Source organism: Octodon degus, unplaced genomic scaffold (genome assembly GCF_000260255.1).
Source record: "Octodon degus isolate 3935 unplaced genomic scaffold, OctDeg1.0 scaffold00070, whole genome shotgun sequence".
NCBI classification, from domain to species: Eukaryota; Metazoa; Chordata; class Mammalia; order Rodentia; family Octodontidae; genus Octodon; species Octodon degus.
In genome coordinates this window covers 1379321-1397802 of record NW_004524646.1, presented here as the reverse complement: position 1 = coordinate 1397802, position 18482 = coordinate 1379321, and the positions used below count along the sequence as shown (strand labels likewise).

General features: G+C 46.3%; 1 protein-coding gene and 1 long non-coding RNA gene across 7 annotated transcripts in view; one reads left to right on the top strand and one right to left on the bottom strand.

The window, feature by feature from the left end:
* Foxn3 (forkhead box N3) overlaps window positions 1-18482 on the top strand; it is a 440054-nt gene that overhangs the window by 235307 nt on the left and 186265 nt on the right. For all 6 annotated transcript variants that reach the window (XM_023719610.1, XM_023719607.1, XM_023719609.1 and 3 more), the window contains one exon: window positions 17025-17137. In XM_023719610.1, coding sequence (XP_023575378.1) covers window positions 17025-17137 — 113 coding nt within the window. The remainder of the gene's footprint in view (window positions 1-17024; window positions 17138-18482) is intronic.
* LOC111817781 lies at window positions 8222-17507 on the bottom strand. Its single transcript, XR_002821899.1, has 3 exons — window positions 17329-17507; window positions 12677-12764; window positions 8222-8439 (listed from the first exon to the last, which is right to left on the bottom strand). It is a non-coding gene; the product is annotated as an uncharacterized LOC111817781 (long non-coding RNA).

Genomic DNA, 18482 nt, shown 5'->3' with positions numbered 1-18482 from the left:
AGAGCCCTGACTGAAGCACACTTTGTAGGTTTAGCTCAGTGGCACAGTGCCTGGTCAGCAATCATGAGGCCTTGAGTTCGAGTCCCAGTACCAACAAAGGGGAAAATTTATATATATCATATTTAATTTGTTAAAAGCCTTTGGAAATTTTGTTTGTAATGTGGTAATACTGACACTGGATTTAAAAGTTTCCTTTGTGATTAAAGAATATCAACATGAGTTATGGGGCTGGTGAGATGGCTCAGTGGTCTAAGGCACCTACTTAGAACAAGCTGAGCTAAGCAAAACACAGAGACCACAGTTCAATCCCCCAGCACCACATGCCAGCCAGCCCCGCCCCCTGGTGGGCTGAGCTGGCCACACATACACACAAAATAAATAAATAAATAAATAATCTTAAAAAAAAAAAAAACAAAAAACCATGAGTTATGCCACCCCTCAACTGTATCCTGTTCGTTCCTTGGAGGTTTTTTTTTTTTTTTTTTTTTAAATGCCTAATTTTGTAGTGTTTAAATTAGAAAATTCAGTCTTGACGTAATTTTCTATGGGTTACTCTGACCTGGCACAAAATACAGCTGATCTTCAGGAAGAGATTAGGGGTTCAGTTCTCCTAAAGTTTGAATGGGATTTCTATTAGAGTAGGTGAATTCAGAGTGTGTGGTCTGTCCCTGCTGCCTAGAGTATTTCAGATAAGATTTAGTTTAAATCAGCCTTTGTCCAATGGGTGCCCTTTCCTACACTGCTGTCTTATTTACAGTTTGTATCTGTGGTTAGAGTGCTTCTGGAACATGGTAATCAGTGCTGATGTGCTTAGAAAGGAATTCTAGAGTATTTTTAGTAATGACATACTTCTCGCGTTCTGTAATCGAGTTTTCATGTCTGAAAGCTTACTTCACTTTTTGAGAAAATGGCTTCTGTCCCTGGAGTGTGCCGTCGTGTCATCCATTATTGTGGAAGCGTAGATGGCCCACTTATTTTCTTTCTGCCTATGACTTGGGGTAATTGTGAAGGAATTATTGCGCACACCTTGTGACATGTAGATTCTAAGAGTAACAGTCTAGGGCACTCAGTTCTGATTGTAACTTTGTCAGTCACATGGTTCCAGTGGGACAGATGGCACATCAGAGGGAAGGACATGAGAGTTTGATGAGGGAGTCGTTCACAGCAGTGGGCACAGGTGATGGCACCCTTGCCCTGAGAGAAGATGTTTCAGACTGTGCCAGGGCACTCTTCCCCCCTCCCCCCACGGTGTGCCAGGGAGAGGAGCCGGGTTGTGGAATCCAGAGAGGAAGGTGGCTGAGCTTCTGGGTGCTCAGTAAGGGCCCCAGTAGCAGATGCAGCTAACACCCCCAAAGGATGAAGCCACGGGGCCGAGCCTCATAGCTTCCCTCCCTCCTCTTTCCTGAGTGTCTTTGGTCTCACTCTTGTGGCTGCCTTGATCTCCTGAATTGATTCAAAGATGTTTACCTTTCGTAGTCAGTTTGCCTTTGAGGAAGAGCCAGAGACCGCATGGTGCCAGATCTGTTGAAAAAAGTGGGTGAAGATATGCCATAACTTTTTTTTAAATGTGCCTGCATTTCCACATGGCAGCGGCATTCACCATGTTTTTGATCATACCTTGTAAAGAAAGAAATTGCAAGAATGATGGGATAGGTGTGTTTCATCTGAAGGGGGATTAACGGCAAAGTGACTTTTTTTTTTTTTCCTGTATTTTAGGGAAGGGTCTACAGGGTGTTCAGGGCCTCACTACTAGATCAGACCTGTAGTGATCCACCTGTTTACAGCCTCCCAAGAGCTGGAATTACAGGCACGTGCCACCACACCCAGTCTCAATTGCTGTCTCAGCGTGCCCAGGGGACAGATCTGGGGATCGAACCCCTGGCCCCTGCACCTGTTTGTAGGTGCTTTAATCCGCTGAGCTATTTGGCCGGCCCTCAAATGACTTTTACTGTAATAACTTTTTAAAAGAATTTAAGCGTTTACTGTGTGTTTTGCTCATAGTGCACCTCTTTCTGTTATCTCATGTGAGGTCAATAATAGTGCCTTCCATAGACATCAGTAAGTACTGATTTGGTACCTAGAAGGACTTGATCTATCAGCTATGTCAGTCCTGGCATCCCTATGGTATGTGGGGCCAAACAAGCCATGGAGACCTGTCCCAAGAGTTGAACGCGAAGTAAGGCTGTCTCTCTTGTCAAATGAATCCAGTGTAGATAATTCTGAAAGAATACTGGGCTCGAGCTTTCTCTCGTTCATTTGAGAACACATCTAAGCTCTTGCCCTGCTTATCCCCTTTAAAAAATTTCTCTGACGATAACACACGAACAGTTTAGGAACTTTGTTCCTGGCAAGCGAGTTCAGAAACATGTGGCCCCTGTCTGCGGGGGAGGAGAATGTTGGTGTTCGCACAGGTGTATGCCAGCCGTCCCACCACGCGGGATTTGGTTTGTCGTAGCCCAGCCCTGGATTCAGGTGTGGGAACATCGGCACCTGGCCCTGTAAACGTCTTCTAGGTCACGCGCTTGTACCTTGGGCTTGTATTTCTGGCTGGCTAGGTGTTCCCATGTGCACAATCCAGGAGTCCCATGTTTGAGTCCAGGCTTTCATGCTTGTGATTTCTAAAGCAAGCCCTTACTCCTTCAGTGTTTTTGTGGCTACAAATGGCCTTAAAAAGGCGGCGACCTAGCGCGACGGTCTCCACGCCGGGCTCTGGAGCGTGCCCCCGTCCTGACTCTTTCTATTGGGGCTGGGGAGATGGCTCAGTGGAATAAGTGCTTCCCTGGCAAGTGCAAGGGCCTGAGTTCAATCCCCGGTTCCACCAAAAAAAGAAAACAAAAAACCAGATAAATGGCCTTAAAAAATCTCAAGTACCTTTAGCCAGTTGGTGGAGGACCACCTGAGAGACTTGAAACTTAGAATACAAACAGGAAGCTGCTATTGTATGGCCAACTGGTCACATGACTGCAACGCAAATGGAGAGCTGTTAGAGTGACAATGATATCAACTTTTGATTTCAGTTTTAACCGGAACCGATTAAAGGAGTTGTGGGTGTGTACTCAGACCAGGATCCCTGTGTGTGGCAGCCCCATTTAGGGTATGCATTACTTCATCCAGTGCAGTGGGTGATCCAAACAAAACATTTCTATCCTTGGACTTAGAGATGCGCGATATGGTTTTATTGCATCTTGCTGCGTGTGTAATGGTAGTGTCTTCCTGCAAGCGTTTTGATGTTGGGTGTACAGGTTTTTGTGTCATGCTGTTTGTGTTAACCTTAGATAAGCTGGAGAACCAGTCTGGGGCATAATTTTCTTATCTGTGAGGTAATAGTACACCCTACCTTCTTGTTTGCTGGGAGAATTAAGTGAAGTAAGTCCTGTCACATGCTTCTCAGGGCGCTTGTCACATGGTTGCTTCTCAGTGTCAGTGGAATCGCTGTGGGTGCTTGATACTACTTTTATCACTTGTACTAAAAGATACCCTGAGTTGTGAGCTGGACTGTTAGGTCAGGTCACTCAGCAGGGTCCTGAGAGAGTGGCCCCTCACTCCCACCCCTGTTCCTTGTAGTACTGGGGTTTGGACTCAGGTCTTTGTGCTTATCCAGTGCTCCAAAATGACGCCCCCCTCGACAATCTTCTATAGGCTCTCCGAACATACTTAAGAACTAAAGCATGATCCGACAGTGTTGCTGGTAGGTATCTGTGTGTCTTTCTGCTCCCAGTCCTTGATTTCCCTGTCCCCCTCCTCCCTGGGGAGGTAGATCTGTGACCCCTTGGAGAACCTTCCCAAGGTGTGGTTCAGGAAGAACCGAATGGTGAAGGCAATCTGCCGAGTATGTGCAAAGCCAGGGGGTCAGCCAGCTGCTAACCCTGGTGGAGTTTCTCTCTGGCAGCCTCCTGTTGGCCATAGATGTGCCAGCCTGTGATGTTGGCAGCCATATGAACCTGAGATGAGGCTGTGGAGATCCGTCCTGTGTGTGCTGTGCCTTGGGTTGCTGAGAGGGTTCCAGGAAGGGATGAGCCCTCCTCCTGTGCCTGTAGCCTGCCGAAGCCCCCTACGGTTCCTCTCCGTTCTCACTCTGCCCTCAGTGCTCAGCTGGGCAGATGCTGTGGTGGGCGCTGCCCCCTCTGACCTCCTAGGAACGGGATGTGATGGTGGCGCCGAGGATTGAGGCCATTTGGCTTTTCAGTGCTCTGAAATAGGCCTCTGGGAGATTAAGCCCGGGCCACAGCGGCAGACTTGGGAAGCAGCAGCCTGGTGCTGTGTGCCTCTAGACAGCTGCTGGTCCTAGAAGGGTTAGGCTGTGTCCCTTGTTGATGTGCTCGGTGTGGTGGCCTAGGGCTGGGTCAGCCTGAATTTTGGGGTGAACTCTGTTCCTTGCATGTTTTCCCTTGGCCCCTTTACCCACGAATCACAGGATTTATTTGTTCTCTGTCCTACCCTTTTCTTTCTCCCTGCTCTCTCTGTGTTCCTGGCCCCACATAAACCCTGTTTCCTTCGAGTTCTGGATTGCAGCTGGCCTTGGGAGACCCCTGTCCTTCCTCCTCCTGCTTCTCTACCACCCTCCAGCGTGCTTGGGCACGGCCGTGTCACGCTCTTGGCACTTCGTCCGGGTCTTAGCCAGCACTTCGCCAAATGTAAAGAATCTCTTGCAGCTGGGTGAGGGGTACACACCTGCATTCCTCGCACTCCAGGAAATTGAGGCAGGAAGATCCCATGTTCCAGCCCAGCCTGGGCAGTTGATCAACTTGGTGAGACCCTCCCTGAAAAGAAAACAATAAAAAGAGCTGGTTATGTAGTGCAGTGTGAAGGCCCTGGGTTCAGCTTCCCCTGCTTGGGTCTGCGTGGTTTCAGATCCTTTTTTTTTTTTGAGACAGGGTCTCTTTACGCCATTAAGGCTGGCCCTATGCTCAGTTTTGCAGCTCCCAGGCTTATCTCCAACCCACAGCGGTCCTCCTGTCTCCCGAGTGCTGGGACTGTAGGCTGTGCCACTGTGCCCAGTTCTCAGATCTGTCTTTGTCGCGTGGTGCCGCAGTGTGGTGGATACATTTACTCACAGACTCTGCACTGAAGGATGCTGTTTACTGTTGGAATTCTTGTGCTAGAATTTAGAGGCATGAGAAAGGCAGTCTATTCTTAAAAGATGGGTCAGAAAATTTCCAAATCTAGTAGTTAAAAGCTAAATCCAAAACCCAGGACTTTAAGAAGGGCCCTGTAGACCCAGCAGGAGAGGTGGATCCCAGGTTTGCTGTAGCCAGTGGCTGGCTACTCCTTAAAGAACAGGTAACTCGGTGTCCAAACTGGGGGTGTCACTTAGTGATGGAGTGCTTGCCTAGCATGTGGGAGGCTCTGGGTTCAGTCTCTGGTGCAGAGCAAAACAGAGCAGAACAACACAGCACAACACCCTCAATCTCCTTGTTATACGGAGAACACCTGGGTACTGCGATTTTATTTTATTTATTTGTTTATTTTTTGCAGAACCAGGGATTGAACTCAGGCCCTTACGCTTGCCAGGGAAGTGCTTATTCCACTGAGCCATCTCCCTGCCCTCCCCGCCCCCCCTTTTTTAAAAAAAGCAAAAGACTCACTGGTGGTCTTCTGCCTTGTACCTACCCTGTATAACCTTTACCTGGGTAGGTACTTTAGCAACTTTTAGTTATGGAAATAAAGCGATCGAATTATATGTGCCAATTAGATAAGATCATATTGGGACATTTAAAAATAGATGAGTAACTGGACAACCAGAAGATAAAGTGGCACTAGGTGGCCGGCGGTAACCTAAGCAAGGGTGTTTGCGTAAGTCAGGCCCAGTGCGCCTTCATTACCCACCGTCAAGCATTATTACCACTATTATCATCATTGCAGGGGTTGGATCACCTGTAAGAGGTGGTGGCCCAGGGAAGACTGTCGTTTCAGCGCAGAGCCAGCGCTGGCTCCCTGCTCCTCCCTCTCCTAAAGTCTTCTACTGGCACTGGAACTTTTAAATTAACAGAGTTTTCATTTATACAAGAATAACAAACAGTGAATTTTTCTTCCTGTTATATTTACTAGCTTCAAGTCATCTTGCCTTTTAAACTTTTTGAAAAAGGCTTGGAAAGGGCAGGTTAGGATGCATCTTTGATTCTACCATTTAGTCTCCTTGAAATTTGCTCACACAATTTTAGGATTGTGAGTGTATGCAAAGAACTGGTATTGAAAAGAGGAGGACAGTATCCACGGTCTGGACAGCTTCATCACACTGTTGCGTGTTTCTGTTGCTCGGCAAATGACAGTCTTTTATAGTGTGGTGCCCTCGTTTTTGTAGTGAAGTTCTTAGCAGGTACATGGCCGTGATGAATTTATCTATCCAGAGAAGAAGGATTGAACTCATCAGGGTCCTTGTTTGGCTTTTTGAAATTCCTATAGCCAGGCTGGTGTTATTCGTGTATAAGCTGGGGAGTTTGTATGTCCCATGTGTTTTGTACTTTGTGCACGTTGGGATTCTCTCTCCCCCCAGTACAGAGCTTTATGAAGTATTAATAGACACCACCTTTAGTTAAATTTTCAGCAAGAAAGATACCGAACAGTGCAACATCAAAAATTCAGAAATTACAGACACATTCATAGTTATAAGTAGTATTTGACACATTTCTGGGACATCTGTGAATGAAATAAAGTAAGAAAAAGAAACAATAGGTTAGCTGGCGTGGTGGTGTGCACCTGAAATCCCAGCACTCAGGAGGCTTGGGCAGGAGGATCCTTGTGAATTTGAGACCAGCCTGGGATCCAAAATGAGCTCAAGGCCAGCCTCAGCTGCATAGTGAGAGACCATGTCTCAAAAAGAAGGCCAGCGAGATAGCTCAGTAAGTATCTGCCTAGACAAGCGCAGGGAGCTGGGTTCGATCCCCAGTATTGCATATTGTGCCAGCCCTGCCTCCAGGCACACTGAGCCAGCCACCAAGACCAGGCATGGTGGCCCATGTCTGTAATCTAAGCTCTGGGGAGGCTGAAACAGGAGAATCACTAGGGAGTCCGAGCTGCATAGTGAGACTGTGTACCAGAGAGAGAGACAGGGAGAGGGAGAGGAGGGGAGGAAGGGGGAGGGAGGGGGGAGAAGGGAGGGAGAAAGGGGGAGAGGGAGAGAGAAAAAACAATTTCACTTTTTAAAAACTTGTGTGTCTGCACTCTTTTTGTCTGCCTAGGTCATACTGTTTCTGCTGCAGAGCACTTAAGTACCCCTCCTTTGCCCCCACGTTTTTAGGGGGCAGGAGATGAGTAGTACAACTACTTTAGGAGACTCCTATGATTTAGTTGGATAAAAACAATCATTTTAACGTATCTAGTTCTTTGGCCTTCTAAGTAGGACTACGGCTGTGCGCGTGTGTGTATGCATGTGGGCATGCACACGTGTGTTTTTTTTTTTTTTGTGTGTGTGTGTGTGTTTTCCCTTTTCTTTATTAGAACTTGCCAGGATATCCTTTGACAGTATTTATGAGTAAATATGTTTTGGCTGTTTCTGGGATCATTTTATTATTGATTGTTGTTAGCCTACAAACTCTGTACCATTCTTGGCAGTCAGGAAAAAACAGAGTTCAGAAGTAACTCTTTACAACCCAAACGAACACATTCCCACTTGCCGGCTTTGGTGAGATGTGCTTGCTGGGCCTGGCCTTGTGGGAGTGACACTGATGGCTATTGGAGCAGGCGGAAGAAACAGCTGGACTGTGGGCTAGAGGGGCAGAGGTCCCTGCAGGGCCAGAGCCCGCATCCTTTCTGATCAACCGGTCCTTGTGGGATTCCTGCCCCTCACCGCTCCCCCACAGTAATTCACCCAGGGATTAATTTGGGTTTAGCCAAATCTTGGGATTATTTTGGTTTTATTTAGGTGTTAATGCAAGAAGATTATTGATTCTTCTTGCACAGATTAAAGCGCGCGCACACACACACACACACACACAGAGACACATACACACACACTTCTCTACCTGACTGAAGCGTTTCCAATCCTCATTCTCTGTGCTTAACACAGCACTTTCCATGCCTCAAGTGCCTGTGTCAGCAGAGCGTCTTCCCAGATGTCTGGGCCCTGAAGGAGTGAGGGGTACTCACCTTGTCACCCATGTCTGTATTTGAATATCACAAGAGTGACCAGGTCATTGTGATTTCCAGATTGGCAGCTTTTAGGACACATCTGGAAAGTAACAGCAAGATTACAGCAGAGTGGAGCTGATTTGTGTACCTGATATTTAGGGGACTCACCAGGAGTGAGTCTGGAATGTTCCCTGGCTGGGGTTCCCAAGATTTAGGTGCCGGACCCTGATGCGGGTGGGCCCTGATGTGGGTAGGTGAGGCTGGTCCTCCCGGCCTCCGGGACCCCGCCCAGAGTTGGAGCTGGCTGCTGCTCCCTGGCCCAGGGCCTCTCCAGCTAGAGATTATAATCTCTCTGGTCCATCCTTCTTTCTGCTTTTGGGGAAAAAAATTTCACAATTAAGAGTTTAGATACTTCAAATACTGGAGACTTGTTAGAGAATTTTTTAAAAACTTTCATTTCTGGAATAATTTTCTATTACAGGAATGAACTGTGAAGTAGTTAGCAAAAATGAGTTGCAATCAGTTTTGCTTTTTCTTTCTTTTGATTTCCTAACTCCTGTACCTGGCAGGCTCCTTAGATCGTCTTAATACTTTTAAACTTTTAAGTTTCTTCTGATATCTTTAGAGTATAAAAGATAGTTTTAGGGTTGGGGTTAGGGTTGCAGAGTACTTTCTAAGGTGCTGTAGCTCTCCTCTGCTGCCCCATGGCCCCGAGCCAGCGTATGCCATCCTTCAGGGATCTTATTGCCTGTCTTCCTCCAGAATTTCTTGCTGGGATTAGCAAGAATAGGGTTAGGATAAGTTAGGTAGAATTTTACATAGAATCTAAGTGCCTTTAGAAGTCTCTAGGGGCCAGCCAAATAGCTCAGTGGTTTAAAGCGCTTGCAAGCAGGCACAGGGCCCTGGGGTGGGGAGTGGGGAGGTTGATCTCCGGCCCTGCTGTGCCGGCTCCACCCCTGGGGCGCACCAAGATGGAGATTGAGACTGGGCGCGGTGGCGTGCGCCTATAATCCCAGCTGTTTGGTTGGTTTTTTGAGACAGGGTCTTGCTGTATAGTACAGGCTGCCCCTGAACTCACTGTGTAGCCTAGGCTGCCTTGACTTTACGGCAGTCTTCCTGCCTCAGCCTCCCAAGTGCTGGGATTACAGGCATGTGTCATCACGCCTGACTAAGCATTGTGTTGTGGTTCTTCCTCATGCATTTGGAAGCCAGTGCTGGGGTGCCATGGTCATGTGTTCAGTCAGCCTTTCTCTGTGCCCTTCCTCCATGTCACCGAGTTTGTATGCCTCCCAGCCTGGTCTACAGAATTCTTTTTTTTTTTTTTTTTGGTGGAACCAGGGATTGAACTCAGGCCCTTGTGCTTGCCAGGGAAGCGCTATTCCCTGGCCCCTGGGTCTACAGAATTCTAGGCCCATCTGAACTGCATAGAGAAGCCCTGTCTTAAACAACCAACAGAAGACCTCTGCAACAAGTGGAGACACTAAAATCCAAGAGGTACGCAGCAGTAGAGACAAGAACTAGACAGGTTGAGCCCATGGGGAGCCCAGAGCAGGAATCTTTTCTCTAATATTTTCCAGGAAAGCATTGACAGTGCTCTTGGGCCCCCTGTCAGGGCCAGGAGTTGGTATTTGGCTCTCCCCATCTTGGAAAAGAGAAAACGTGACTCTAAGGAGGGGTTTTGTGCAGAGGGCTGGTGGAGGTTGTGTGTGTGTGTGTGTGTGTGTGTGTGCGTGTGTGTGCGCAGTTTCAGCACCTTCCTGCCTCTCAGGCCTCATCACTGTGCTCCTGTTGTCCCCCAGCCCATATATCGTCCTTCAGGGCTGTCTCTGTCTACCATCTAGAGCTTCTGCATCTAAGAACACAGGCCCCGCCTCTGGGTCTCAGCACCCTGCCCACAGCCTCGCCCTGTAGCTTTTCCCACTGGTGTGAAGTGACTGCTTCTAGAGGAGATGCGGGAGACATCCTTTCTTCAGGGCCGCGGCTGTTTGAGTGGGTCTGTGGCCTGTGAAGTCTGGCTTGTGGTCTGCGGGTGGTGGGTACTGAGTATGAGTTCTGCGGGAAGAGGAGACTCCGGGGTGTGAGGGTGGCGGTCCCTGCTGCTCCCAGCCATGCTCCTCCAATTTCCCTTCCTTAGCCCTCTGTCTTCCTTCTTTGTGTCTTTCCTTTAAGGCCAGTTTGGCCATGAGGAGCTCAGCAGGAGCCAGCAGTGGGGTACTGGAGGCTGTACTGGGGAGCCCAGGAAGGAGGGAACCCAGCCAGCCCAGAAGACCTCAAGCCTGACTCCTAGATCTGGGAGATTTGTGTCTGCTGTGTGGAATGTCACTACACTGGGAATGCCGGCTCTGGGGTCCCCTCTTAGTGTCATGTGGTGACAGATGAGTGGGTCTTATCAGTTCCAGTCCTCAGAGCCCCAGGACGCCTGGAGGCGCAAGAGCCTTTACGCACAGCCATCCCAGCTAGGAGATCTGTCCCTCCTCTAAGGCTTGCTCCTCCTCCCGTCTGCCTACCCAGCTTTCTCTTGTAATTCAGGCCTGGCCTCTCCCTGCCCAGAGCAACCTGGAGGACGAGACCTTTCAACCATGGGAAGGAGAGACCTCTGCTAGGAGGCCTCCTGGGGGCTGAGACACGGGAAGAAGCTGTGACTAGGTGCCAGCGGCTTCCTCGAGGCCCTGCGTCCCTCCTGACTTCAGTTCTTTGCTTTGTTCTATTTCAATCCTTCCATTTCTACTCTGCTTCCATCCTAATGCATCAGATGCAGAATGCTTCCTTTGGACCTAGGAAAGCAGTGTCATGCAATGGAAAACAAGCAGCAGTGGTTTTTTTTTTTTTTTTTTTTTTTTTGATGAAATTCTCATCGTTTCATAATTTAACAAGTGTCTGATTCATCAGGGCAGGGACTGCACAGTTTGGACCTGGGTATTTAATATTTTCATTACCTTCCTAACAATGAGAGTTAATTATTATGTGCCTAGTACAGTATTCATCTCATTTAATCCTTACAAAAATCCCGTGGAACAGGTATTATTGTATGACTCGCGCTTTATAGATGAGGAAACCCGCACTCAGAGCAGCTAAGGACCTTGCTAAGGACCTTAAAGCATAGTAGCGGGCTTCTCGCTGACTTCATGGCTGTGAGGTCCTGGCTCTCCTGCATGATAACGGTGGTGATGGGTCCTGTATGGTGCATTCTCAGCACATGGGGTGATGGGCCTTTGGGGTGAGCTGTTCTGTCACATGGTTGATGGAGCAGGAAGTAAACCCAGGGAAGGAAAGTAAACTGTGCACACACTCAGTGCTTGCTCTGGGCAGCGCTGGTGAGCCGAGGCTGACACCCAGTGCTCTTACTACTGAGGGACTAACCTTACCCCACCCTGTGTCCCTGAGTATCTCTCGTCCTTGCCTTGCAGCGCCCGCTGGTCTTTTCTTTGCAGTTGCACAGTGCCAGGCCCAAGTCTCTTATCTTAGCCTCCAAAGATCCTTTGCCTGGTTCCTTAGTTCTCAGAGCCATAGAGCTTTAAGTCCGAGCCCCAGTACAAGTATGGAACTGTGGGCCAGAGGAGGACAGCGACCTGTGGACTTTGTTTTTGTAAATAAAGTCTTATTGCGTGCAGCCATGTATATGTGTTTACATCTCTGATTGCTTTTGTGTTGTAATGGCTGAGGTGAGTTGTCACAAGAGACCAGGTGACCTACAGAGATGAAAATCTTCCCCCTGGCACTTTCAAGATAATCTGACCAACCCTTGCTGTAGTGGAGCCAGTTACTATTGAACCTCGAAAGCCAGACTACCTCTGATCTTCCTTTAATGCTGCTGAGCTTTTCTAGAAAACGTGGGAGTCACGAGGGTAGAGCAGAGGCCCGACAGGTGGCTGTGCCCAGTAAGCTCTTTCCAGTGCCTTAATCAGGGGCAGTCTCAAAGGGTGTCTGTTCAATAGCGGGATAGATTTTCCTGTCTCCCAGTTTTCCACCCAGTAAATTTCTGAGACTATAAACCTTTGGCTTTCTTTTTTCTTTCTTTGCTACTTCTAATCCGTGGCCAGGCCCACCAGGTTGTGCACATTACAATCTGAACTCATCCTTCCTACCTCAGACTGCCCTCACCCGAGCCAGCACCCCACTGTCATCTTGGGCCGGGATGCTGTAGTGGATCCAAATACATCTCTGCAGGACCTCTTGCCACTTCCGACCCATTTATTGTCCACCCAGCAGCAGCTTCCTCTCTTTGAACTCATAAGTCTCTATTTCCTTCCCAGCAGGTAGTACCGTCTGTCATGATTTTGTTATTTATTTCCTTTTCCTACTCACTGTGCTGTTTCCCCTCTAGAATCCACACTTCATGGGGGCAGTCAGTGTTTTTGTGTTGTTTTTCTTCCTTACCTTGTCCTCCTGTCCTCTGTGGTACATGGCAGGTAATGGTGCCATATGAATGGATGAATGGATTGATGGGTAGATGGGTGAATGGATGAATGAGTGAATGAATGAATGAATGAATGAGGTGGGTAGCTTTGGAGACACCCTCAGAAAAGGCAGTGGAGAAACATTGAGAAGTATCATTGCAATTCAAGAATACATACCCAGTTCCCTGCTCCCATTGGGATATGGGTCCTACCTCTTTGTTTTCCCGAAGCCCAACTTCTGAACATCACATTGAGTATGCGCTCCACTCCTTCCACCAGAAGGACTGATTTCCATAGGTGCTGTAAAGATAAGAGCCCTGGGAACCTTTCCTGGGCGATATGAACCCAGCTTCCGGGGCAGTGCTTGTTACCCTGCGATCCAAATTACACCTGTATGCATATCCACATTCCACAGTACATCACTAGGGAGGTTTCTATTCTAGTCTGTTCTTTTTTGATTCTCCTCAGTTCGTTAAAACAGTACTGATTGCAATGATCACATTAATTTCATGGTGTTTCAAGGCTCCCAATTTGAAGAACAATGACAATGTTTATAAAGTGTGGAACGTTCCTTCAGGAATTCTCAACTGAGCAAAGGACCCACACTTGGAGGTCAGTGTCAGACTGACCGATAAATGCTATAGCACAGGTGTGTAGTTCTAGGCAGACAAATAAGCCTGTCGAGATGGTCCCTGGGTTGAAACCCCTCAGAGGCCTAGAGGGGAAGATTTTATCTTTAGATGTTAGATTTAATTTAGTTGTTATTTTAGAAAACATTTTCCATTAACCACTTTTGTCTACAATATAGGCTCTTCTTGTTTTGTTTTTTACTGTTGTGTATTGATTTTTTTAAAAAAAAATATTAACAGAGCTGTCTGTTATTCTTTAGGTATCTTTTAATTAAACAGACATAAAGACTTGGCCTCATCCTTATCTTCTTACTCATTTTTTCCCCATCCTATTTTTCTCCGGAGGTGTAAAATCACACATATAAGGAAAATATATCTCTATCTCTGTTTATCTATGAAGTATTTTTTTCCTCTATTATTTTGAATTCCTTAACACTTAATGGTGCATGGCCTTCAGTTATTTCTATTTAAAAAGAAAGGCTTAGGCCGGATGTGGTGGCACATGCCACTAATCCTAGCACTCAGAGGCTGAGGCAAGGAGTATCATTGTGAGTTGGAGACCAGCCTGAACTACAAAGTAAGTTCAAGGCCAGCCTGAACAGTGTAGTGAGACCCTGTCTCCAAAAAAAGACAAAAATAATACTATTAACAACAGTAATGATAGTAATGATGAAAGGCTACACATTCTTGTCTTAGATGAGAGTAGGTATTTCTGTCAGAGCTCTGCCTCAAACTTATTACAACACTCCAATCAAATTATGCCCCTCCCTTCTGTGTGAGGGCCATTGAGTATCTTTGCTGACCTTAGAGACCCGAGTACTTCATCCTCTATACATTTCCATTTTAGAGTTTTCAAGGAAATCTTTGTGTTATTTGGAGCTGTCGCTTGAAGCCAAGGAGAAAGCTTGAGAAGGAGGTACCCTCCCAGCCTGTGGGGTGCCGCCAGCTCAGCCTGACTCTTGGCCCTGGAAGATGATCAGAGGCCTGGCCAGGATCCCCGTGGATGTGTCCCCAAGAAGCATTTTGTTTGTTTTCTCTCTTTGGAATGCTAGCAATGATAAGTATGAGGTATTCTGAAATGTGAGTCTGGTTTATTAAGAAAAAAAAAGCAAATTTCTCACTATAAAAGGCAGAAGGGGTCAAGGTGGGAACCGTGTGTCATTATTCAAAGTTTGAGAACATTTCTCCAGTTAAGGAGTGTCAGATACATTTGGCCACACATTCTGACTAAATTTGGGATTAAACCTCAGCTCAGTGACCACAATATGAAGATGTGGGCAAAAGGAAAGTTCTAGTAGCCAAGTTGCTATGGTCAGTCTCTCTTGCCTTTCAGAGCAAGAGAGACGTTACAGTAGCCCATGCCTGAGGTGTGGGATGCGTAAAAGGCAGATTAAGAGAGTGATGAAAATAATGGTGGAAAGCTCATCAAGATTCGGTGAAGCCACGCCCAACTGCCTGTGAGAGCAGACCACCATTATCTCCTCATTTGTGCCGGAAACCCCCTGCTGCTGGCACTGTTGGAGGAAAATGCCTCAGATTGGCGTTCATGAGACATTGTCCAGTCAGGTTTGTTCTCATTTTTATTGTCAAGGGGGAGATCTTTACGACACCACTTGCCTTTCACTGAGTTTTCCTGTGGGTAAGGCCACTTTGCTAGGTTGGGCCTCATACTTGGCTTTTACCAGTGAGGGAGCTGAGACTTTCTGCAGGACCGTGAGTTGTAGCCAAAAGATGGCTGTGCAGCTCTCAACTACCGGTTCTTACTGGGTTACTTCCTGATCACTCTGGGCAAATCTATGGGTTTATTCTGCACAGCTTCTGAATGGCAGGATAGCATAGTAACTGAGGTACTTTGGTCAGGATTAGGGAGACCCACACTTCTGGCTTCTAGTTAGTTATCTGTGAGGCCCAGTCACTTTTAAGTGCTTTGGCTCAGGTCTTTTTTGTGTAAGATTAAATTAACATTCTCTGAAAGTCACCTTGATGATGATAAAAAAACCTTTCTGAGAACTGAGGTAATGTCACTGTAGAAAGGCTATGGCCCTCCATGTGGCTTAGACCATGCTTGTGTGCCCGGGCTGAAAAGGCTGTCCCCTGGCACAGGGCTTCCTGGGAGCCTTTGATAAGGACTCAGTCCACCCCCTTCTGATGATGGAGGAGCTGACAGGCTTTGGTGGTTTGTTTTCCCTTAGTCAAATTTGGTAGTTCTTGGTCTTCCCTGACCTCCTCTATTTCTTCACTCCTTATCTGTCTTACTTTCTTTAGAAAGGGTGTTGCAAAGCTTTTTCCACAAGAAAAGAAGGAAGGACCAGGGCAATGATTGCCTCTTTTACTTGGGAGATCTCACTGGATTCTATGAACCATTCTGGACTTGGCTGTATACATATAGAAAGAAAGGCTACATATGGACCAGGGAGATAGCTTAGCAGCACAGCTCCTGCCAGGCAAGCGCAAGGTCCTGAATTCAATTCCTGGTACAAAAAAAAAAAAAAAAAAAAAAAAAAGCCACATAGGAATGTTAAATTTTCTGAAGCTGACATCATCAAGGTCTTTAAACATTCAGATGATTACACTTGGAACATTGATGTTCAGTGTAGACGGGTCCACCTGACACAGCTCTGTATCATGTCAGGCCTGGGGCGGGGTGGCTGGCACGTTCCCTGTGCCAATCTCTCACTGACACTTTATGCAATTCCTGTGTCCCCAGTGCACCCCAAACACTTAATTCCGCCTGTGTGCTTCTGCACGCTGACGTTGATAGTATTTTAAATAATATTCTAAATATTTATTTATTTGAAAAACTTTGCAAGCAAAGTGCTTAGACTGATAGCTAAAATACACCAATTTTAAAAATGCTTTAAAGATTCCAGGAATAACTTGAGGTTAGAGTTCCTTTTCTGGGATCTACTGGACTCCCCCTCCCCCGCCTCCGGCCCATGTTTTGAGCATGAAATGGTTATGTGGTTCGCAGTCTAAATGTTGCAAGAGAGCTCCGTCTTCCTATTGTGCAGTAGTTGTGCAAGGGCGTGGCGAGAAGCACGGGATAGGCGTGGGTTTGGGCAATTTAACTTCTTCTCTTTACAAATCAGTAAATATTTACAAATGACTATCAGGCAGTTTGGGTACATTGGGTCACTTGAAAGTCTGCGGCTGCCGGTCAGCCTATTGCTGAATCTTCAGAAGCAGCTAGGGTTTGGTTTTTTTGAGTATGCTGATCAAACTAGCTGCCTCCAACCAGCCCAAGAAAGTGAGTCTCTGAAGGAGCTTCCCTGGACGAAACAGTTCTAGAAAATTTGCATTTTAAAGTTTGACTTCTAAAGAGTCCGTTCTTATAGGCTGGAACATGTTGCCGTGAACGGAGGGATCCCAAGAATAAATATCAGATCCTGGCTCAAGTTTCTCATTGTTGCCTGAGATCTTTTGTTTCTGGGGAAGATAATTACAGAATTCCTTTCCAAGCATGAATGTTGTTCTTTTGTGAGCAAGTTGGAATAAAACAAGTTGGTTATTTTCCATTTTTGTAAAATGGTACCAATATAAGGTTGTTTAAAAACATAACTCTAATTTTTAGAGCAGTGGTGAGGTTTCGCGGGCATGTTGGCCTGCTTTTTTCTGTATTATTTGCAATTTGGCAACATTAAAGCTTTTTAGGAGAGAAAACATGGATTCTCCAAAATGGACACTAAAAGATTCTCATTTTTTTGGATAGATTGGACAGAAAGATTATATTATTGTATCAACATAATCTAAACAAGCAATGTTCATTTGGCCTATCAAATTTAATACAAGGAAGTTTGAAGAGTATTTTAGGGTGTTCTATTTTCAGCACAATGTTTAAGTCAACAAATACATGAGAAACTTAAGAACAACTGTGGCCGTGCTGTGCATCTATTTCTATATTAATACTTTCATATTTTAATTTCCTTTGCAGAGTATTGGAAAAGGGTCATTGTGGTGCATAGACCCCGAGTACAGACAAAATCTAATTCAGGCTTTGAAAAAGACACCGTACCACCCCCCTCCCACTCCTCAGGCATATCAAAGGTAAGCCACCCAGATTCCTGTGCCTTTTTTTTTTTTTTTTTTTGTTCTACTGAAACTTATTTTAGCAGAGACAGGCACTGAAGCCAATTTAAAAGACTGTATGAGATTTTAAAAATAACTGCAGCTAAATAAGAAAGAAATTAAGTGGTATTAGGAAGCATCTCCATTGTTGGATTTCCTGCAAACCTTACCGCTTCTGCAGCTTTGAAGGGAGGTGTTTCCAGAAGGCTTGACCGTGAGTAAAGGAATGTCTTCCTGGGTAGGAACATTTACAAAGAAAAAGTGACAGCTTTCAAATCCCTGCCTGTTACGTTTTGTTGGGAAGAAGATATTGGAATGGGTCAAACAAGTGACTCCGTCTTCCTCCACCCTGGCCAGTCTCCACAGATGTCGAGAGAAGGCTCATGGAGTTGTTGACACGCCTGGTCTCCATGCAGACGGTGTTCCTGAGAGATAGCTTTGTTGTGGTTACTTGATGTTTGCCTCTTCAAGAACAGCAGAGAACAGTGGAGACTTTTTCCCTCCTCACATGCCCATTTGTTGTGAGGCAGAGGTCATGGGTGCTGTTGTCGCAAACCTATAGTCAGAGGTTAACCAGCTTGTCCCTTTTTAGATAAGCACGTTAATGTCAGATGCCAAGAAAGAACCTTAGAATCCAGAAGCAAATTAAAAGTGGATTTTATCTATACATTGTGCTTGAGTGTGGGTACATCCCTGACACAACAAAAAATTTTGAAAAGGTGCTAAGAAATGTTTCTATCAGAACTACATAGTTCAGACACACGAGCCTTGACCCACAAGTTCCTCTTAATTGGGAATGGCGTGGTGTCAGAGATTTCAGAAGTTCCTCTAGTCCACTTCTTGCAGATTTTTTTTTTTTCCTCCAAGTCTGATGTTTATGCTGCAAGCAGGAGCATAGAGCAATTGTCTGAAACCGCATTAATGAAGTTCTTGTGCTTCTCAGTTGAGAAGCATTCCATCACAGGCCTTAGACAATCGGTCTTCAGCTAGAGACGGGGAGGAACAGCTGGGCTCTCTGAGTAGACTGCTGTATGTCTGCCTTTGCTGGGCGATTAGCGTGATGGTAGTCATAGCAACCAGAGCATCTCCATAGTAACGCGTAGCCGAGACAGGTGCAGTTGCATCACAAGGCTGTTTGTTGCCTGGCAAAAGGACAGGCCATTAGTACTAAGATATACGCTGTTGCCTTAGAAACAAATAACCCTACATAGCAACTACAGTTGGTTTGCAAGGTTTGAAAAAAAAGGTTGTAGCAGCTTTTGTCTGTGTTCATAAAAATCACTGGAAGCATACTTTATTTGAAATGACAGCTTGAGGTCATATA